General features: G+C 38.5%; 1 protein-coding gene across 1 annotated transcript in view; it reads left to right on the top strand.

Annotated features, from left to right (window-relative positions):
- The window catches only part of Kcnmb4 (potassium calcium-activated channel subfamily M regulatory beta subunit 4), a 62,087-nt gene extending 39,440 nt beyond the window's left edge, over positions 1 to 22,647 (top strand). Inside the window, exon 3 of the mRNA XM_026386675.2 lies at positions 21,705 to 22,647. Coding sequence (XP_026242460.1) covers positions 21,705 to 21,873 — 169 coding nt within the window. The 3' untranslated portion in view covers positions 21,874 to 22,647. The remainder of the gene's footprint in view (positions 1 to 21,704) is intronic.
- Positions 22,648 to 23,402: the final 755 nt, after the last annotated feature.

Here is a 23,402-nt window from a genome sequence, read left to right as displayed (position 1 = left end):
ATAAACTTCTTTTCTAAAATTGTTCTTGTCAGGTATTTTGGTCACAGCGATGAAAAGCTGACTAAAACACCTGTCTTGTCTTTTCTTAGTAAAACCCAGCAAAGCCCCTTAACAAGCATGCTTTGATATCCTCATTCCATTGTCAGAGAGCTTCTCTGTACAGGTAGTATCAATTTGGTTCCTTGAAAAGGGAACATTTTCCCTGGAAATGCTCATTCATTCCTCTTTAGATCTAAAGGCGAGGAGTTATCAGTCTTTAGTTTTTGAACTTTTCCTCTTATGGAGAGTGGGATATTTTTCTGTACAAGTCAACTTTTTGATGCTTTGTTTTGTACATCTGAGTTTATAATAGTTCATGAAGAATACAAAGCAGGCTTATATAAACACACACTCATGAAATGAACAAATCTGGCCACACCACCTGAGTAATCTCTTGAATTCACACCTCCACCACTGCCGTGGTTTAGGCCGCCATCTGGGTTGTTGAAATGTTCCTCAGTTGTTCTTTCAGCCTGGGTCTTTATCTCTTCCCTCATCCATGGTACACTAGGTTTTGTTTTCACTTTATATGAACCTCTGTTGGATCTTGTCATCAATCTTGGTTGATTTTTTTCTGCCTTCTTATTGTCCGTAGGATAAAGGCCAGACTCTTCCAATTCCAACTTCAACTTCGGCTGTTGGGTTATGTCCCAGTCATGGGGGAAAAAAAAAAAACCACAGACACTGGCCCTGCCTTGGTGGAACATGTAGTATATATATAGTCACAACACTGTAATGACAAAGCTGGCAGAACTGTCAAGGAGGAGCTGAGGGTACTGCTCTGAGCCATTGTAACATCATGGGAAATTTCAAAGACCTGAGTAAATCATAGTTAGGTCCAGATGAGAGGATGTTCCAGAGTCAGTTAGGTAAAAGTGAGGGGAAGAATATTTCAGAACAGACCGTCAGCTATACAAAGGTTCTGAGGCCAGAGAGAGCTTGGTGAGTTTTAGGAAGAAGAAGAGCTGTGAGAGGGAATATGGTGTTGACCCTGGAGGGAGAAGTAGCCAAGGTTTGTATGGATCTTAAATGCAGTGAGCAGCCATAGCTGGGTTTTATGAAGGGGAGCAGTAGCCTGATCCAATCTCAGTGTTTGAACTTTCTCACTGCCAGCTTCAGTCACCTCTGATTACCATTTCCCACGCACCTTGTTACCTTTATCATTCCCCGCCTCACTTGGGGACATCTTCACCTTTTTCACTTCTAGAAATCAGCAGAGCACAGTGGTTTTAGATAGAACCCTGGAGCCAGCCTTTTTCTCATGGTTTGGTCTTGGAAATGTTACATTAGCCTATCTGCCTCAGTGTCTCTTGTAGAGGGGGGCACATACTAAGGTTACTGTGAGGATATCGATAAGAAGGCACATATTTAATCCACAGTGGCTCCCCTGAAAGTGTTTTCTACCACTGTCGGTGTTTTTACTACTATTAAAATTCACCTCAAGCCAGGCGCAGTGGCGCACGCCTGTGATCCCAGCAGCTCGGGAGGCTGATGGCAGGAGGATGGTGAGTTTAAAGCCAGCCTCAGCAAAAGCAAGGTGCTAAGCAACTCAGTGAGACCCTATCCCTAAATAAAATACAAAAAAAAAAAAAAAAAAATAGGGCTGGGGATGTGGCTCAGTGGTCGAGTGCCCTTGAGTTATCCCTGGTACAAAAACCAAACAAAAATTCACCTCAAATATCACCATGGAAACTTCTCTCACATTTGCAGGTATTACTAAGTACTTCCTCTTCTGTGGGCCCACATTGCCATGGTTGCTTTTATCACAGTGCTATGGAATTAATAGAAAATGTACTTACGGATTATGAATTCCTTGAAGCACCGTGTGATATCAGGCACTGGGTTTACATTTTTCCTCTACTCCTGAGTAATTGTAAGTCTGGGATAAATTGTCCACTTTCTCTGTCTTGGTTTCTTCACTTAGAAAATGAGGGTAACATTACCTATCTTGAGGGTTTTATGTTTTCTTTTTGTTTTGATAAGGATCACCTCTGCACAATGGTGCATACCTAGTAAAAGTGTGTTTTTCTTCCTTTGCCTTATAAATTTCTAACAACTAAGAAACAGTGAACTAATCAGTGAACAACCTGGTTATTCTCTGATTGGAGACTTAGGTAGCACATGAATAAATAATTGGTATTTTATTAATGAATAAAGTGATAGATTGCATAAAAACTAGAAAGAGATTCTGTTGTAAAAATAAAATAAATATGTTTTACTGGTGACACTGAATAAGATGTATCTTAAGTTATTCATGCATGGTGTGTTTAGCCTGCAGTATATATTTTGAAATCAAATTTCCCCTTAGCATTTTAAAGAAAAATGAACCTAATGGCCTGAGCTCAAATTGAGTGGAGTGCTCTACACAGCACAGTTTGAAAGTCATTAAAATAGAAAATTAAAAGCAATCACTTGTAAAAGGACTGCTCACTTATAGGGCTTAGTTTTCTTATCTATAAAATTTGATAGACTGATAGTTTAAATGATCTCTAAAATTCCTTTGAACTCTCAAATCCTATGGTTTAATGATTCTCTAATTCTGAAGATTTGTACAATTACAATGATTAAGATGCTAAATAAAACCCTAATGGTGCAAGAGAGAGAAAAATCAGTAAAGAACTAAATGGTTAACAGTCTGGAGCAGACAGTCCTCCTACCTCAACAGTAATGGAGTTTCATAACGATGACACTGAGTCATCAAAAAAGATTAAATTTGGTTCAATAGACTCTCCTTAAAAGGCAAGGAAATGTGTAATGCATTTTAGAAAGATTTTTACCAATTGTATTTAAAATATTTTCATTAGTTTTTATTCAACTTAAAAAAAGTGAAACTTCAGTTATTTTGAAAATTCACATATGTGAATGCTTCTCCACGAAACAAATACCATTTTAGGAGATCTTCTTGTCACACAGTAGATTATCACTTTCTTTCATGGTGTTATCCTTTTCAGTTTCCTAGATTTCTCCCATAAAAATGCCACCACTTTAGTCATTCACTCTCTTGTTTATTCAGCAAGCTTTATTAGCCAACAGGCATCAGTGGTCAGTGACGGGAAGATGTTGCCTCTTCCTCAAAGAATTCACTGTGTCGATAAGTGACCGCAGCCACGATGTTAGAGGTACCTGTGTGCACACACAGTATAGTGCCTGGATCCGCTTGAAAGAGTAGGAAGTGGGCAGAGAAAAGCCTTCACAGAGGAAAAGGTTGAGTTGAATTTTAAAGAATGAGTAGGAATTTTCCAGATAAAGCTAGAGAAAGGGATCTTGGGGAAAATAGTAGCATGTACAAGCATTAAGATTGGAAATAGCTTAGGAAACTGGAGCCTTGTGTACGTGGAGGAAGAGAGATGATGCACTGGAAGAGATTGAGATAACACTGCACCTTCACGCCATGCTAAAGGGTTTAGACTTCTGTGTGCTGGAGTGACAGTCATGTGGATGTTTTAGAAAGACCAGTCAGGTGGCAATGTGGAAAACAGACTGGATTATAAACCCAAATTGGAGAAACAATGAGCCATTTGGAGATTATCGCACCCATCTCGACAGAGGATGAAAAGAGCTTGAGCAGAGGCAGAATTAGGGAAGGAAGCAAAGGAGGAAGTGACTCAAGACTTGAACTGGAATCTACAGATTTCACGATGGACATGATGCATGACGTGGCAGGGATGTTCAAGCATAAAAGAGGATAGAAGAGGGTGACTTCTGCCTTATCTCCTGAACAACTTGGTTGAAGGCCATGTCAATGGGAGAGGGAAGAGGTTCTGGGATAACCTTTGCTTTCCTAATATAAGTACTACACCTCCTGCTTCCACTGTCTTGGCAGGAAAGATGTTGGCTGATGCAGGAGGGCTAAAGCTACTCTGCAGCCGTGTTAGTTATCTTTTCATTGCTGTGACCAAAATACCTGATAAAAACAACTTACAAGAGAAAAAGTTTACTTTGGGCTCATAGTTTGAGGGATTCAGTCCATATTCCAGGCCCAAAATGAGGCAGAACATCCTGGTGGAATGACATGACAGAAGCTCTACTCAGCTCATGGTAGTCAAAAAGCAAAGAAAGAGGGGAAGGGGCCACAAGGAGGATGCACCCTTACAGGACACGCCCCCAGTGACCACCTCCTCCGGCCATGCCCAGTTAGTTGCTACCTGGTTAAGTCCATTCAAACTAGAATGATGATTAATTTACTTACATAGTAGCAACTATTATTAGCTCTCATAATCTAATAATTTCATCTCTGAGTATTCCTACATGAACCTTGGAGATTTGAGGAGACACTTCATATCCAAACCATAACACAACTCTTAAGGTGAGAAGCAGGAGGACAAATGTCCACATGTTGGTAGAGCATAGTAGAGCCAGGTGCAGTGGTGTACACCTGTAATTGCAGCTACTCAGCAGGCTGAGGCAGGAGAATTGCACAACTTCAAGCCTAGCCTCAACAACTTAGCAAGACCCCGTGTAAAACAAAATTAAATAAAACAGGCTGGAGATGCAGCAGCTCAGTGATGGGGTGCTGTCCTAGCATGTGTGAAGCCCTGGGTTCAATCCCCAGCACCACAAAAAACTGAGCAGAGTAGTAATAAGGAGTCACCTCCTGGCATTAGGAGTTGCTGTCCCTGCCCTGGCCTGCCTACCTCAAGATTTCTTCTACTTTGAGACAACAGTTATGCTTAGATATGTGCACCCAAGTGTGCACATGCGTATATTTATACTCAGGTGCACATTTATACAATGTAGTGAAAAGTAATTGGTCAACTGTAGTCTATTTTTACAATATTTTTGCATTCTAAAAACAGATTTAGCTCTGAAAACAGATGAAACTCTAAAAACATGTTTCTTTTAATATGTTTATGTGTTGGATTTAATTGTACCATTGGCTTCTAAGGTTGTTTTTGGTTTTGTTTTGAGGTTTTTGTGTGTGTGTGTGTGTGTGTGTGTCATGCTGAGGATTGAACTCAGGGGCACTCTTCAAATGTGCTGCATCCTCAGTCCTTTTTATTTTTTATTTTGAGAAAAGGCCTAAGTTGCTGAGGCTGGTTTCAAACTTGTAATCCTCCTTCCTCAGCCTTGCAAGTCGCTAGATTTATAGGTGTGTATCACCATACCTGGCTTTTTTTTTTTTTCCAGTTCTTTGTAGGGCAAATTACTGAAAAAAAAAAAAAAACAACAAAACTTCATCTTTACTTGTGGACTACTTAGCATACAAATTCTAAGAAATAATGTACATATAAAGAAGAACCTGAAATTTGAATTCCTTACATAGAAAAATTTTGATGACTTCTGAGTGAATTACTAAATAATATGTTTTATATTTGAAAAAGCCTTAATTATTTATTGTTTTCTGTTTACCCTGAAAAGTATTATAATCTGTCATTAGAGAAGAGATGATTCTGTAGTTATTTTTAAAAGAAACATATTGGCTTTCTCTTTAGACATTGAGTTCAATGACATATCCTGAGTCTTAAAAAACAAAACAGTGAATCTGCAATCTTATCCAAATTGAGTCTTTTCCATGTACATTTGTGTCTGGTTCCATATTAAGAGAGATTACATCAGATTTGAAGGCTGTGTTTGGTCTCCAAATCTGTACTTTTTAAAAAAGCAGCATTTGCTAGGCTTCTCATAGGATGCTATGGAATATGTTTGAAATTCATTCCAGCACCCTTTCTCAGTCTGACATCCAAACACCATACATTACTGAAAATGTGAAGTTAAGGGTCTGTTTTCTGATGGTTAATCAAAGTGGTTTAATGCTTGCAAATTCATCTTCTAACAGCTTTTATCCTCATCATAATAAAGTTAAGAATTTGGTGTTATCAAATCACTTTTCATTTAAGATATTTTACACAGCCTTCATACAAAGCCCCAAGGGATTTTGGGAGGAAAAATACACGAACTGTAGGACAAGTAGGTCACAGAGAGCAGCCCCATCAGATGGTGGAATGCAGGGCAGGGCTGCGCGTCAGGAGACTTTAGTTCTATGCATAGCTCTCCCTGTGACTCAGTGAATGACCTTGAGCTACTTTTTGAAGGGCTCTTGCCTCAGTTTCATCTGAGATAAAATGGGGCCAGGAGGAGCCTGTGACACACGTGGAAGGTACTGTGGAGTTTATACTCACATTGCCAAATCTGGGAGGCCCTTTTTAGTCCTTTACTCCAACTCCAAATGACTCCGCACCACATCATTTTCTGGAAAATGTTTTCTCCTTGACCTGAACAACTCTGGTGACAATGGACACTACCTCCTCTTGGAAAAGCCCATCCCATCTTCAAACACTTTTAGTTGTCGAGAAATTTGTGTTGGGAAATATCTAAAATAGGGAAATCCCTAGAAAAAAAAAAAAAGTAGGTCTGAGGTCATCTGAGACTGGGGGAGAGGGAAGCAGGGAGTCCCTGGTACAATGGTAGCAGAGTTTCTGTTTGGTGCTATGAAAAAGTTCTAGAAATAGTGATGGTGTTGGCACATCTATTGAACCTAATGCCTCTAAATGGTATACATACACATCAGTGAATTGTATGTATTCTATTCATTTTGACAATTATAAAAAGACCATTTTTTTAATTAATGTATTTAATGCTATGATCTCACAGTGAAGGCAGATCGTGTTGTTTGAGGTGGACAGCCAAAGCAACAAAGGCTCTAAGGTCACAGGCCAGGGAGGAGCAGGGCCAGGATCTGAACCCGAGTCCTGGACTGCAGACTGTGGGTGTCACTAGATCCACACTGCCATCACTGTGGAAGCAGATTCCCTCTCATGTGTGCCCTGAGCTGGCCTGTGCAAAGGAAGGCAGAAGCACATTTCTACCGCCATTGTTCTCTCTAGAGACTAAAACAGAATCAGTGAGACCTGTTGGTTTCTTTGGCAGCTGTAACCACTGCTAATTCATGCAGAGCTGATAATCCATTAAATTTACTCTCCCCATATCAGTTCGTTACATGCACTGCTCTTAAAGCAAGCTCCCCATTCCAAAACTTGTGAAATGTGTTTTCTGGATCTCAATGCAAGACTTTTGAACTTATCCCTCTGTAAATACAAGATGTTGTTTTTGACTGATTGTTTCAGTCTCATGATCATTTTGAGTCTTGATTCTGATACCCATCACAATAACTCCAAATAAGTTATTCCATCCTAATACTGTCCTAATAGGAACTCAGAATAGTTTAATTCCCTCATTCAAAGATGCTGGAAAAGACTGGTATATAGAGACCTCATTTATTCTGCCTTACCCAATACTAGTCAATGCCTGTACATCATGCCAGAAAATATATGAGTGCTGTATACCTATTAACTCACTGAATCTGCACAACAGTCCCACAAGGCATTGTTATCATAATCATCATCTTATACCTGGGGGAACTGAAGCACTGAGCAGTTAAGCAGCTTGGCCAAATTATATAGCTGGCAAGTGACGGAGCCAGAATTCAAACCTCTTTTTTTTTTTTTTTAAGTTGACGCTTATAATTGTACATATTTATGGGGTAGAGGATGATAATTCAGTGTATGCATATAATGTATAATGATTAAACCAAGGAAATTATCATTTCCATCTCCTTATACCTTTAACATTTCTTAGTATTTGGACCCTATAAATTGCTCTCTTTAAGTTCTTCGTGAAATATGTACTAGGTCATTGTGAATTGCAGTGACCCTACTCTAAGTTATTAGTCCTCCTGTGCCTCCTCTCTACTTGTATTTTGGTACCTATTATCCAGTGTCACTCTCTCCTCTTCCTAGCCTCTAGAATTTACTGTTCAGCTCTTTATCTATTTTGAGATCAACCCCAAACCTATTTATTCAGCTTCTAGAATCCATGCTCTTAACCCTTAGCAATAATGCAGCCAACATCAGCCAGTCCATATTGGACTAGGATAACAGAAGGAGCTCTATTAAATTTAATCAATGAGGTTGCTACTATAACTTGTTTTAATTTAAAATTTTATTTTACTAAACAAGTTTATTGGTGCATTATAATCATATATATTCGTGGAATTCATTGTTACCTATTCACAGGTACACACAACTGGTGGTGAAACCATCTGAATTGCCACACAAAACATTCGTGCCTTTCTTTGTGCTGTATCTTCTATCAAGAAATTCTTGGTCCATTTTTTCCCCCAAACTCTACATTCTTGTTGTTCCTTCTGTATGTTCACAGGATACTGCCTTTCTATTTTCCCAGATAAACTTAAATACTTCTTCTCTTTCATTACCCCTGCATTGTGTACCAATGTCCATTATGTTTTGAAGTAGATTTCAGAATAAGTGGATGGCAAGCATTCACAGAGCACCTCAAGTGGGTCAAGCAGATGGTGGGAGTATACACAGAAGAGTGTTCCTGCCCTTAGGCTTATAGCTTACTAGAGAGCGCCAACACTAAGGGTGTCCCTGGTGCCTACCTCTCTGTAGGTATTTTTCAAATGGTGAATGACTGAATAGAAGAGAACCAAGTACCAAGGAAGTCCTTGAAAGCACCCTATCTTTGTGCTTTGGATCAAGAGAGACCTAATTTCAACTACAATGGCTATTTGCTTGGTAAATTGCAAAATCACCAGCCTTCACCTATGAATGTCAGTCAGCTTAGGCTTCATTGTGCAGCCTGAAAATATCGGAAGCTTGTAACAAGGAAAGTTCATTTTCTGTACATGTCTGTCTTGGGTGATACACAACTTTGCTCCATGTAATTATCACTGCAGGATTCTGGATGAAGGGATATTATTGCCAGTCTCATGGTGAAAGAAAACATATTCCCTACAAATACCATTGCCTATAATGCTTACTGATTTTTAAAACTCTTACCACGTTTAGTCCACCAATTAGACAATTCATTATAATTTGATAGTTATTTGAATATTGAGTATCATGTGCTACCAGGATCAAGTTAAAGCTTCTGGAACATCTAAGAGAGACTTGGATGGATTGATGATGGTCTTTTTAATTACTCAAGTTTTAAAATGCTATTATTCAACAGTAAGTCTCTGTTTTAATTGTTATACATATTTCTCAGTAGTACTTTTGTTCTCCAAGCATACTTATAAACAATTTATCATTTAGAAAAAGATATTCAAAATTAATTGAGCTAATTTTACCATGGAGAAGTATTTCAATATCTGTTCCATGCATTTTAACAGACTACAACAAAACTGAACGTAAAGCTGTTATTTATGTATTCTTTACTATGTAATTTAGAGGTTAGGATGAATGATTCATTGCTAGCCTTAATAGAAATGCTAGCCTATTTCTGTCTTCCTACACGTAGTAGCAAAGTATCTATGCTCTGCTAATTATTTAATTAAATAACGGGTACACAATCCATTGTAACAAAATGGCTTTTTAACAATCGGGGAAACTTCTAGAATGACAGTATGATTACAGGGGCAGTCTTTCCTTCAAGTTTTCAGAATAAACAAAAGACACTCAATTGACTTGCCCCCACCCAGTATGTATTTTTCAGATCTTTTCTCCAGAGCTGCCAAAATTGTGACACAATACTGATGGAGGAGCAGATAAAAGAAATTGTGGCAGCTGATTTTTCTTCATGGAGAATCTAATTACAGGGAATTGGACATAACCTAATCAGACATTAGCAGTAATTTACTGAGAGCAACTTTTGGAATAAATTACTATGGAACTTCCAGTGACAGTTGTTGTGCACACAGTGGGGTTGTCTGAGTTCAAGATAGATTTTAAAAACTAAGCAGGGAGGAAAGCAGAAATGATAAAAAGAATAGCAAATATGATCATTTGCTCTTGGAAATTGTCTGAAAATAGTTGGCAACAGTCTATAAAAACACAAGCAAATATGCATGATTGTTTATGCAAATACATAAATAGGCATTTGCAATTTCAATCAAATATATGTGGCCTTTGGGGGAAAAAAAAATCTGCCTGAAGTCCAAGATCCTGTCTCCCGCCCACAAATTTGCTTCACTCTGCCACAGATTTCCATTTGCTGCTTTGAAGCCTTTTCCTATCCCACTAACATTTATTGGGCTTGCACTTTGAGCTTAGCAGGGTGTGATGCTCTTCTAGGTGTGGGAAGCCCTGGAAAACATACAGGCTCTGCAGAGACAGGCAGACCTGCCATGACTATGGTGCTTTGTGGGGACATTTGAGCCACAGGTGACACTGTGAGCCCACGTTGGTCTGCCCTTACTTCAGTCTCACTATTGAAGAAGCCCTTGCCATCTTGATTTTATATTAAAAAAAAATCACAGAGAAGAAAATGTTTCTTGACCTCCTTTTAAATGCCATATTTCAACTGCACGCAATATGCCCAATATTGTTCAGAGGGTAAGAAGATAACAGTGACATTTGAGGGGATTCCTTACCCACCTCATTTCCTTGAGAACCCAAATTCTGAAGCTCTTGCCAGGCCTTCCCAAGTCCCCAATGGAATCCCTGCTCATGTGCATATTTTGGGTGCATCAGTATGTTTTTCATTTTCTCCCTGGAAACGGTTTCTCACACCCACATTGCAAGAGTGCGATCTGTGATTCTGTCGCCTGCTCGTTTTCCGTGTCCTCCTTGCCTGGAGCGAGGGCTGAGAACATGATTCAGCTTAGGGAAGTGATACAAAACGTGGCTGTTAAAGATTTTTGTAAAAGCATCTTGCTATGTGTAACCTGTGACTTCACCTGACACCAGCTGGTTTGAACAGTACACTCTGAGATTGTGGTGTAGACCTAGAAGACACATGCTTTTAGGCCCTTGGATGTCACCTTATTTAATTTCAAAGAGGGGTTCTACATTGGACTTTGCTCAGTGATTGAGCCCATTTATTTGGGAACATAATGGCTCACCTTTAAAACTTCCCTACTTCTAGCTAAAATCTGATTTAATAATACAGTATTGAGAAAAGCCATTGTATGGGAGAACGTAGGCTGTTAAAGAATAGAATGGGTTGTACAGAGAAATTGCAAAACTGTGTTTTTATAAAATAAAAGTGTAAGGATCAGAAATTGACAGTACTAAAACAGCATGATGAACTCAAACTCCTCTTCTTACCTCCAAGCTTTCCTGTGTGGAAATTTTACCTGTTTTACACCAGATTTTTTAAGAAAGACTTGAAGGATATTGAATGGAAAACATAGAACATCAAAAACATAATGTAGCATAGGATTGTGGTTAAATTTAAAATGGGATTTAGAGTAACTAGTGATGTTATATCTTGTGAGATCTGAGGAAAGAATGAAGAACATGGATGTGTTTAACAAAGAACAGGGTTGAAAGGAAATAGCAAAGATGTATCACAGAGAAAAAGAAAATCCTATATTAAATAGGGAGGCATTTTCTTAGGGAGGATTGGAACAGAGGATTGTGTTGGGATGTTGAAGTTTCATTAATGGTGTGTTTAGCAACAGCTGATAGTGGTGTCAGTAGTGGTGTTGTAGTGAAGTAAAGGTTAAATGTAGGAAAATGGTGTGGATTAAGGAAAGAGAAGTATTTCACCCTGTGTGTGATCTTTGGACAGTCATCTTTTGAATATAAATGCCTGTGTCTGAAAAAGGCAAAGGATGAAAAAAGTTAATATTTTTGTTATAAGTTGGAGTGGGATACTAGAAAAGAAGTGTATTCCATAGGATTTAAAACAAATGTTTCTGTTGATGATTTCTTAATGACTAATTGCACAAAGGGGTAGAAAACCTGTGTTATTGAGGAACTGGTTCTGATCTAGAGAAGCAGCTGAGAGTAGTGTGGCTATCTGAATAATAGCCTCCAAACATGTATACATTGTCATACTTCAGACTTCAGTTATCTTACCTTGTTACCTTGAAGGTAAAAGGGACTTTGCAGATATAATTTAAAAATGGATCTTGAGAGGGGAAAATTATCTTGGATTATTTGGGTGCATCCTAAGTGATCATTGACTTGTGAAAGCTATTCTGTTGATTAATTTTGCTCCCTGTACAGGACTGGAATGCTAACTAATTGTAATCACAGTGCTCTTAAGAGGAAGGGGAGCTAGGCTTGGTGGTGCTCCCAGTGGCTTGGGAGGCTGAGGCATGAGGATCACAAGTTCAAAGCCAGCCTCAGCAACTTAGTGAAGCCCTAAGCAACTTAGCAAGACCCTGTCTTAAAATAAAAAATAAAAAGGGCTGGGGATGTAGCTTAGTGGTTAAGTGCCCCTGGGTTCAATTTCTGGTATAAATTTTAAAAAAGGAGGGGAGAATCTGAGACAGTAGCAGGGGCTGCACTGACAAAAGCTGGAGGGTGGAGTGATGCCAGGAATTCCGCCACCCTCTAGAAGCTGGAACAAGCAATGAAACATTCTCACAGAGAGCCTCCAGAGGGAATGAAGCCCTGCCAACATCTTTTTAGCCCAGTGAAACAGATTTCAGACTTCTGACCTCCAGAACTGTAGGAGAGTAAGCTTGTGTTGGTTTAAGCTGCTGAATTTGTTCCAGTAGCAATAGGAAGTAAATACAGGTAGTCATCTGCAGATAGTGCTGTCATTGACTTTTACAATGAACATCTGCCAACTCTTCTTCAACTCTGAGCTTTGCAAATGCCACAGATTGCAAAAGATTCTGTTTCTGAGCTGTTATGTTCTGTGGGTTGACAAAATCAGTTTTCCAAGGTCGTGAAACTTCAATGTGGACTAGATTTGAGGTCATCTATGCTGCAAAGGGTTTTGTAGAAAAACCCTTTCCACATAAATACCCTCATTCAATCTTCTTAATAAGGGTTTTATTTTCTTAAAAATGAGGAAACTCCAAGGTTTTTATTTATTTATTTTTTTAAATACAAATCTTCTAAAACATTCATGGTTTGTTTTATGCAACTAAGGTTCTGAACCATCCAGACTTTTGTGTGCATGTGTATGGTGGAGGGCAGGGGGTGAGGAAGAAAATAGGGAACCAGTGTTTTTTTTCCTTCAAATGACCAGTATTTCCCCCAAATTATTATATAATCCATTTTTCCACAGTGGTTTGAAATGGTATTGGATTTTGACTTTAAAGCTGGCACTACAAAGCAGGTACCTGAGGTGAGAACTATTACAAGAAAAATCTATGTCTCTGAGTTGAAATGCATTCTGCTGTCATGTATAACTAATTAGAACAAATTTTTTTTAAAAAAGAAAAACCTATGTTTCAAATAGGAGAATGTAGATATCTTCTTTTCTCCAGTTTATTTCTGCTTAAAATTTAAGTTTAAGCATTTTGGCCAGAAAACACTTACAGTTTTCTGTGAAATAAATAACTTTCTTGGTAACTCAGAGAAACCACAGGCCGAATTACTGTGAAGAACAGGAATACTCTTCTTAAGAAAAACCCACAGGAATTTCTGGAACGAAACTGTGATCTAGTTTACAAAATGGTGTGCCTCTGATGGAATCAGGGAGCTGAGAGTCCTGCCCCGCAGCAGGAGGTGCCTCTAAGTGACACAGGTCATTCTTCCAGAGCAGCTGGTAGACAGTGTGGAATGTGAATGTAATGCAGGGATTACCCTTAATAGGTCTCTGATCTCAGGGTTTTAAGAATCAGGTTGGGAAAGTGGACAGATGTACAAAAATAATTACCACACAGTGTGAATAAAACCTTAAAAGAAGAGTTTTACTCAGCTGTGACAGTTTCCTAGGCCTCTTTAGAAGACATGGTTGAGACAGTTACTTGTGTGTGCTGCATCTGTAGGGGACAGTCATCCAGTAGGGATCACTTACCGAGCCCAACACCTAATAATGCAATGTTGTTAAATGATGGTTATAGAGTAAATTTAGGTTATAACTAAGAGTCTAGGGTTATTGGATTATTTTATTTTTTTCTTGCTTATCTCTGAGATGCATACCTTAGAGTTGAAAGTGATCATTGGCTTGTGAAAACTATTCTGTTGATTAATTTTGCTCCCTGTACAGGACTGGAATGCTAACTGTTAGGGACACAGGAAGCTCAGGGGATATGAAGACATTTGGTATACCAAAATGAACTTTCATTTCTTTGGGGCCATGAAACTCTGCATGACTGCCTTATATGCCAGAAGTTGCTTCCATTAGTTGGATAAAGGAAACTCCTAGAAGGCATCTCTTAGCATCTGTTAAATCTCAGGTATCTTCAGTTAAAGGATTTATGACAACTGGGGTTCCAAGTGGATCCTCAACATAAAGAGTATTGTAAAGGATCTTGAGTTCTGGTCTCTGTATTCGCACTGCTTTTAGATTAGTTGTTCAACTGCCTTCCTGTAGTCACACAGGAGAAAGCATACATTTTCTTCTCTTAGAAAGGTCTTAGGATTATTTCCAACAGCAACTAGACATAGTGACTAATTACTGTTAATAAATTATGCCAAAACCAAACTCACCTTTGGGGAGTTGTGGGGGGTGCAGGAGATCAGACCCAATTCTTTGTGAGTGCCAGGCATGCACTTTACCACTCAACTATGCTCCTAGTCCCAATATATTTATCAGCCAATCTTTATTATTAGAAAAAAGTTTTTGAAATAATTTTTTTTACAATTAATTATACATGACAGTGGAATGCATTTATGCACTTTGATATACATAGATGGGATATAATTTCTCATTTTTCTGAGTATATATGTTGCAGAATTACATTGGTCATGTCGTCGCACATATACATACAATAATAATGTCTGTTTCATTCTACTATCTTTCCTATCCCCATATCCCCTCCCCTTCTCTCCCATCACTTCCTTCTACCTAATCTAAGGTAACACTATTCTTCCCTAGTGCCCCCCACCTTTGAAATATTTGAGAAGTCGACAATCAATAGAACACATCAGGTATTTTCAGGGGGTGTGTTTTAATTCAGGCTCCTTCTAGAAAGCCCATAGCATGTAATCTTGCTGAGAAACAACACAGATCGCAATACACTGCTATAGTTTGGGTTTGAATGTCCTTCAAAGGCCTTTGTGTTAAAGGCTTGGTCCCAAGGTTGGCACTCCCGGGAGGTTCATTTGAGAGGTAGGGCCTAATGGGAGATCCACAGACCACTGGGGGAGTGCCCTTGAAGGGAATGGTGGGATCACTACCTCTTCTCTTTTGCTTCCTGGTCATGAGGTGAGCAGTTTTTCTCTGTCACATGCTTCCGCCATTATGTGCTGCCTTGCCCAGGCCCAAAGTAAGGGGGACAACTGACTGTGAACTAAAACCACTAAAACTATTCAGAAAGCACCTTTTCTTTTTATAAGTTAATTGTCTCAGACAATTTGTTAATAGTGGCAAAAAGCTGATTAACACCCATCAAGGTTTTCTAGATTGAATATCAATTGTCAGTAATATCTTGCTGAAAATCTATGTCATGGTCACTTCTTTGCACAGGTGCATTTCATTTAAATATTTGTGTACTTGAGACTTTTCTGGAAAACTTTCTAAAGCGGTGTAAAACCCAGCTCCAAGCAAATAGTTATCTGGGAAAGAACACACATCAGGGTCTTTGGTTTTCATTATAAATTTCATTTTGTCACCTCAGTGTCAGGAATCTCATCTGACAGAGGACACAGAATACCTCTACTCCAGGATCCTAGTTGGTTTCAGCTTGGAACAGTTTTCTCTCCAACAATCATTAAAAACTAGACTGAACAAGGTGCAGTAGCGCATGTCTATAATCCCAGCAGCTCAAGAGGGTGAGGTAGGCGGATCGTGAGTTCAAAGTCAGCCTCAGCAACAGCAAGGCCCTAAGCAACTCAGTGAGACCCTGTCTTGAAATAAAATACAAAAAAGGGCTGTGGATGTGGCTTGCACCCACCCACCCACCCAAAAATACTAGGCTGATGCATTTGATGTAAAAGCACTTAAAAGCACTATTTAAGTCAGTTGTTCCCAGATATGAATTAGCATATCTGTTAGCATTGCCTGAAAAACTGTTTGAAACTTGAGTCTGATTTAGTAGATCTAGGGCCTTGGAATCCATATTATAAAAACTCAAATGATCTCATCCTTAGACAGCTTTGTAAAACTGCTATTCAAGGTCTTTTAAATGTAATGTACCAGTTACTTTACCTAAAAGTGCCCTCGAAAAGTTAAGCCCAAGCAAAAAGTTTGTTCTGACAAAGTGTCATGTTTCCTTTTCTTGTATAATGACAGTTGGGTAACTCATCATGCACCACCCCATCTTGAGTTCCAGAAGGTTCAGAAATAAGTTTCACTTATACTTAATGCAGTATCTGTTCTTAGCCTGGGTTTTTACTATTTTGCTCATCCTAATTACATTGTACTTGCTCTCTACTGTCAGATTAAGAATTTTATCATATTCAAATCCTTTGATTTGCGTGTTACAGTAGCACATGCATATACATATGCCTGCTTTAAGAAGGGTTTAGTGAATCCCCTAAAGATTGAGAGGATTGAGGCTGGGGGGTGCAGCTCAGTAGGAAAGCACATGCTTAGCATGTGCAAGGCCCTAGGTTCAATCCCAGGACTGACTAACTAACTAACTAAACAAATAAATGAGGATTTAGCAAGATAAATTAGAAGTGTGTGAGAATAAAAAAATAGGCAAGGCAATAGGAGTGTGGTTGGCATCCGAATGTCATTTTATCTGCAATCCCAGCTACTACAGCAACTGAGGCAGGAGGACTGCAAAGTCAAGGCCAGCTTGGGCAACACAGTGAAACCCTACCTCAAAACAAAAACAAAAACTTTTGGTTTTACTGTTACCTATTTCAGATTCTTTTTGAAAGTAGGTCATGTTATAAATAATAAGATTTAAAGCAGGCCTAGATAGCACCCGTTCAAAGGCTTAGAGAATGAAATCATCACAGTTTTCATGTCCTTTGGCTGTACTACCATGCCAGAGGCCTGGCATATGGAACTGAAGTTATGCCTGCAGAATCATTTTGATTGAAATAATGATGAAGCATTTTCATGACTTTAAAGTCAAAAGGCATAAGTGCAAATTCCTATAATGATGTAGTACATTATTATTATTATTTTTGTAGAAACATGAGAAAAACTTGACAACTAAAAAATTCCCATGGTTTATAATATACCTGATATGTAAATGTAGCTACATAAATGTAGATACTTACATAAATGCCTGTTTTAAGAAGGATTTAGGCTGGGTGTGGTGGTGCATGCCTGTAATCCAAACAGCTAGGGAGGCTGAGGCAGGAGAATCAAAAGTTCAAAGCCAGTCTCAGTTACTTAGTGAGTCCCTAAGCAACTTGGCAAGACTCTGTCTCAAAATGAAATGGGCTGGGGATGTGGCTCAATCATTAATCACCCTGGATTCAATCCCCAGTACGTATGTACATACATACATACATAAAATAAGGGTTTAGTGAGTTCCCTAAATATTGAGAGGATTGGGGCTGGAGTGCAGCTCAGTGACAAAGCACATGCTTAACGTGTGCAAGACCCTGGGTTCAATACCCAGCACCAAACAAATGAGAGAGAGAGAGAGAGAGAGAGAGAGAGAGGAGATTTATTATGAGAAATTAGAAATGTGTAAGGAAAAAAAAAAAGGCAAAGCAATAGGCATGTGGCTGGCATAAGAATGCCATGTCATCTTGCTAGATGGGCCAAAATCTTAACTTTCTAGCAGCCTACATGAAAAGAAAAATCCTCTGCTCAGAGAAGCGAGAAGTACTTGTGATAACAAATCTAGAAAGATTTCTATTTCCTGTACGCTCTCATGGAGAAAGCACTTTGAAGTGGGTCATCTTGTCTCTCGGTACAGTTTCTATTGTGCAAAACTAGTGAAGTGTAATGCAGGTCAGATTTTTGTATGAACTGGATAAGTTAAGAAATTTCCTATCCCATGTGCTGGAGGGTGAAGGCAGGGGAAGAAGAGGGATCACTTTCACTGTTAGCCAAAGGAACAAGCATCATGGAATGGAAGGACTACCATTTGGTGAGAAAGTTTAAAGGAATAGGTTTTCTATATTTAGGGTGACATACACCAGATTTTTGTCTTTTTATCTCAATTGACTACTGCTAGTTTATGGGATATCTTTCTATCACTTAGAACAAACAGTTTCTCCTGGGCAAATTCAGCATCATGGTTTGCCCTCTAACCCCTGTCTTGAACCTGCCCCTCCCTTTTATCTCTTGAACCCAAGGCCTTGCATATGCTAGACAAAAACTCTGCCAACTAAGCTATATCCTCAGCCCTTCAGCTCTCCTCTTTCTTATCCTGTGGTTCCTTTATGTAGTGCATATTCTACCTAAAAGAATGTAGAGGCCATGAAAATTACCTGGGCAGGAGTGTCAATTAGGCAGCTTGGGAAATAGCCAACTAAGTAGCTTCATGGTTCACATTACATTTTTTAGCTATTAAAACATTATACAGTGCTTCTTAAACTCAAGTACATATAGAATCACCCCAAAATTTCTCCGAAGTGTAGATTTCTGGACCCTACAACCTCAGGTTCTAATATTGTAAATCAAGTGTTGAAACCTAGGAAACAAATTCCATAGATGAATCTAATTTGAGAAGAGCTGGCTTAAAGGCTAATAGTACAGGTTTAAAAATTACGCAGAGTTTCAAATCATTGTCATTATGTTAAATTATATAATCTTGGGCAAAGTGATCTTCCTTTGCCTCAGTTTCTTCACTTGTAAAGCAAAAATTAAAAAAATTTTTCAAGCACAGGGTCATTTTAAGCATCAAATAAAATGAAACATCCTGCTACACAGTACTTGGCAGGTAGTAAGCATCAATAAATGCCAATTATAAGAAAAACAAACAAAAATGCTTAGTGGTATTATGATCACATTATAATTTGAAAGATGGACATAGGATAGTGCCAGCCCTTTGGAATGTTTTTCTAACGTTACCTACAGCATTTATTCTTCTTTTCTTATATCCGAGCCTCCCTCTACCCAGGGTTTAAAAGTGTTCTCCATTAGAGTTCCTGCACACTCTTGGTTGCATTTTTGAAGTCCTTATACACAGAATAGCCGTCCTTTTTTGCCTTGGGTCTACATCCTTGAAAGTTCCTCTTCATTCTTACCATATAATTGTGGAAACTGAATTCAAAGCCCAAATCTCTTTACAAATAATTTCCAGCTACACAGTCCGAAAGCTGCCAGCCTGAAAAAATTGGAGGATCCTGAGGCATGAAATAGAAAGAGACATGAATTATTTTTTAAAAATGTGTACATTTATATTTAATATGCCCATCTCAACAGAAAGCTTTTGAAGCAATTGCAAATTCAACCTGGTTCACTCAAAGTGAAAAAACATGGTTAAAACATTTAAGATGTTTTAAAAAGCATTGCCCAAAGGGTTCTTGAAGGAGGTAGAATTCCAAGAAGTTTCTAAATAAAACAAATATCTGGGTCTAGAATTTTCCAGTTTTTGTTTTGTCTCTTCCTCTCCCTCTTTACTCACTTTCTTTTCCAGTACATGATCTTCAGACTGTGTTTCAGAGAATATGATTCCAACTGCTCTCATCTGGCCTGTTTTTCTGGCTTAGTGTACAATATTGTGGTAAAGGCTTCAACATCAGTAATCATGACTGTAGAAGGAATGCCAAAAAGATCCACACTGACACAATTTAATAGAAAATTAGCCGTAAAAACACATTTACTTATAATAACGATACACACATTCACTAAAATAGTGTTAAAAATCAAAGCCCTCCATTCCTCCTCTCCCTTTTTTCTTTTTACTTTTTCTTCTTCTTTTTAATGCTGTTACAGTTTTTAAATGTACAGTTTAGTGGCATTAAATGCACTCACATCTTACTCTTTTGGATGAAGAATCTAGGTCTCATCTTTGTACCAGTAGATTCCGGAGGAGTAGAATAATTCTTCCTAGAAAGAAAGATGCTCTGGAGAAGGAGCTTTGGTCTTTCCTTGCACACTACTTAGGTAGAGTTACCTGGCAGCTGTGGGTACCTGTACCTGTGGAAAGAATCATGGCAGTGTTAGAGGTGCAGATTTCAAAGACTCTGAAAGGTGGCTCTGATTATCCTGTGCCCTGTTTTTGGACCCTGACCTCTACTGTATCAGAACCCAGCAAAAAGTTTCTTTAAATTTGCCTAGAAAATAAGAATGCAGGGCTGGGGTTGTGGCTCAGCAGTGGAGCACTCGTCTAACATGTGCAAGACCCTGGGTTCAATCCTCAGCACGACATAAAAATAAATAAATAAAATAAAGGTATTGTATCCAACTACAACTAAAAAATAAAAATATTTTTAAAAATTTTTAAAAAATAAGAAAATAAGAATGCAACATGGGCTGTTCATCATCAGTAGCAAGCAGTTGTTTAGCAACAGCTGTGTAGAATAACAGGCAACAGCAAAATCACAGTCCTTCTGACCTTACTGGGAAAAAAAGGACATGTGCATTGACATGTACACATAAATTAAAATTCTTGAAGACAATATATTGCTACAGGAGTTCAGAAGTTGGAGTAATTTCTACAAGTCACAATCATTTTTATCTAATTCTTGCACACAATGTAAATTTTAATTGAAATAAAATGTCTCATGTTATATGCAGAATTTGAAATTATGTACCCAAAGGGGAAAAAGGTGCAATAATTAGGTAATGTCAAAGCCAGTTTGTACAACTGTTTCTGTTATAGCCACATGACAGCTTCACTATAGGTAAAAGAGAAATACCCGATGGCCTTTATCAATCTGGTAGGAAAATAGGTTCTGAATTATGAGAGCTATGACTAATGAGTACTCCTTAGGAATGCACTTCTCTGTTAAATGCACTGCCCTTGTGGTCTGAAGCCTTTGATGTTCTTGAAGGCAATTGCACTAATTATTCTACATTATTTTCTTCTTTTTCTGGTGGAAGCATAATGACTCTAGTATAACAGAACAAATCTTCCTGTGGATGAAATGGAAATATCTTATAAAATATAAATATCATATATGAAATCTGAATTCCCAGGATCTCGACAAAAATGAGAGACTATGGTTTGTGGCGTATATTTTGTCTTCACTTCCTATCAATGAGATCAATGCAGAAATTGAAAATAGAGTCCCACATTGATAAGACAGAAATCTAAATATATTACTAAGACTTTGAAAGATGTTTCAAGAAAGTGGTCAGAGCTGGGGATGTAGGTCAATGGTAGAGCACTTGCCTAATGTGCACAAGTCCCTGGGTTTAATTCCCAGAATCACAAGCTGGAAGGGGCATCAGTAGTTCAGAATTATGGCTCATCCCACCCAGGAGCATGGAAAAATGCAATCAGCTCAACTGTTGTCTGCTTATTAATGAAATCCTGGTTCACATAGTGGAGCTAAGTTGACCTGAAGGCTAAATCCTATGTCATTCTAACTGATTCAAACAGTGATTTTAACTGGCTTTTTTTTTTTTTTTTTTTTCTGAATTAAGATCACTGGAGTCCCATCTGAGTGTTGAGGTTTGTCAGGGAATGCTCACCATCAGTAATTTTTAGATTGATTCAAACCCCTTGATCAGTGGAGGATGAATGAGAAAGTGGATTCCATTAGGCAACTTATAATGGAGGAAAATAGCAGAAGTGATTGCTGCACTTTTGACAGACTGCAGCATGTAAATTATATTATAAATGATGTGCAAATTTGCACCAATTACTTGATTCAAGAGCTCCCAGGTTTGAAGCACGAAGTACTGTATTTGTAGTCAGAGCAAAGTCTTCACCTTAAGGATGATTATTCCTATAGGAAGGAGATCCACTTGGGCTCCAGGGTGTATGAGTTTTCAATGCAATGCCAAGGCAGTTGACTGCTTTTTCTTTCCTCTTCTCCACTGTCTTGCAGACCAGATGACGTGCTCCTGCATCGTACGCATGATGAGATTGTCCTCCTGCACTGCTTCCTCTGGCCCCTAGTGACATTTGTGGTGGGCGTTCTCATTGTGGTTCTAACCATCTGTGCCAAGAGCCTGGCAGTCAAGGCAGAAGCCATGAAGAAGCGCAAGTTCTCTTAAATGGGATAGCCTTATGGGAAGCAAAGCACAGAAGCTGCACGCCTGGGCACATGTCCACCTGCAGAGCCCGTGTTTCCTGGAGCAGGAGATGGAAGGGGCCGAGACAGGTCTCCGAGAGCCTCCTCCCTCAGTGGCAGCAGAAACAGGCACAACTGGAAGACTTGGAACCTCATAGCTTATATTCCATGTGTCGTAGCAATGGCTAAAGGGTCAAGCTCTTAGCTATATGGAGTAACTGTTTCAGAAAACCCTATAAGAAGTTGATTTTCTTTGGAAAGTAACAGTATATTATTTGTATAGTGTAGTATACAAACCATTATGATTTATGCTACTTAAGAATATTAAAATAAGAGTGGTCTGTGTTCTTTTCTATTTCCTTTTTTTTATGCTTAGAATACCAGGGGTTTAAAAAAAAAAAAAAAAAGGTTTTCTGCTTTTCATTTGACTCTGCTAGATTTAACTTTTACTTGACAGCAAGGATTCCTGCAGAAGCCTTGATCATACTGTATAACCTTCAGTTTCCACAATTAAAGAGTATCTTTTGATTCCTCCTTGAAGAATGAATTATGCACTGGTAATTCCAGTTATTTCTGTGTCTCCATGTCCTCTACCACCTGCTTAGGCTTCACCCATTATTTTTTACTTCTTAAGAGAGTGAGACGATTCTGAAGAAGGCCTGTCCACACTCTAAGAGCACAGGGCTCCTTGATTCATCCATTCATGTTATTTCTAATGAATTTTTATTTTATCTCTGTGCACTACAATATACATGATATAAAGGACACTCTTCAGCTTATAATTAAAGGCTGTTTTCTGTTTTTATATTTTAGGTCAGAAAATAATGCAAAGTCAGTTCAGAGCATTTTTTCTTTTTCTTTGTCCTTGATTTGATGTTCTGGAGGTAATACAGGGAGATTGCCACAGTTTCATTTACTTAGACAAATCTGGAGATGTAACCCAGCTCCCACCACTGCTGCTGGGCTTTCTGTGCCTTGACCAAAAGGTCATCAGGGAGACCATACTTCTTTGCACCTGTTCATAAACTCAGATTCCAAATACCAATCACAGGTCTCAGTAAATATCAAAATTATATTCATTTACCATGTAGAACCAAACCTTTGTTTAAATGAAATGTAGATTTTTTAATGGAGAAACCACTGACAATAGTTCTTTCTGCTTCCTTTGCATATTCCACAGACATGTTTCTATTAGGAGAAAGGCAAATTGGAATGTAAGGACAAGTTCCCCTCAATTATTCCTATAGGATTAAAAAAAAAAAAAGATCTGAATTATTGGGAATGATGATTTCCTGACTTTTGGTCCCTAAACCAATGTTTATTTTACAATGTAAATTTTTGAGAGCATTATAATTCTCTATGAAAGAAAGTTGGGTGATTCTGATCACTTTTTTTTTCCTAATTCAAGCGTTACAGGTTTCACTGTGAAAAAGGCCTTGAACACACTATTTATGACATCCTTTGAAGTAGCTACAGTGCCTTGACTTCAATCCCAGTTTTCTGTTGCCGTGT

Source organism: Urocitellus parryii, chromosome 5 (genome assembly GCF_045843805.1).
Source record: "Urocitellus parryii isolate mUroPar1 chromosome 5, mUroPar1.hap1, whole genome shotgun sequence".
In the NCBI taxonomy this organism is placed as follows: domain Eukaryota; kingdom Metazoa; phylum Chordata; class Mammalia; order Rodentia; family Sciuridae; genus Urocitellus; species Urocitellus parryii.
Note: the sequence above shows the minus strand (reverse complement) of the source record. Positions and strands in the feature narration are given on the sequence as shown.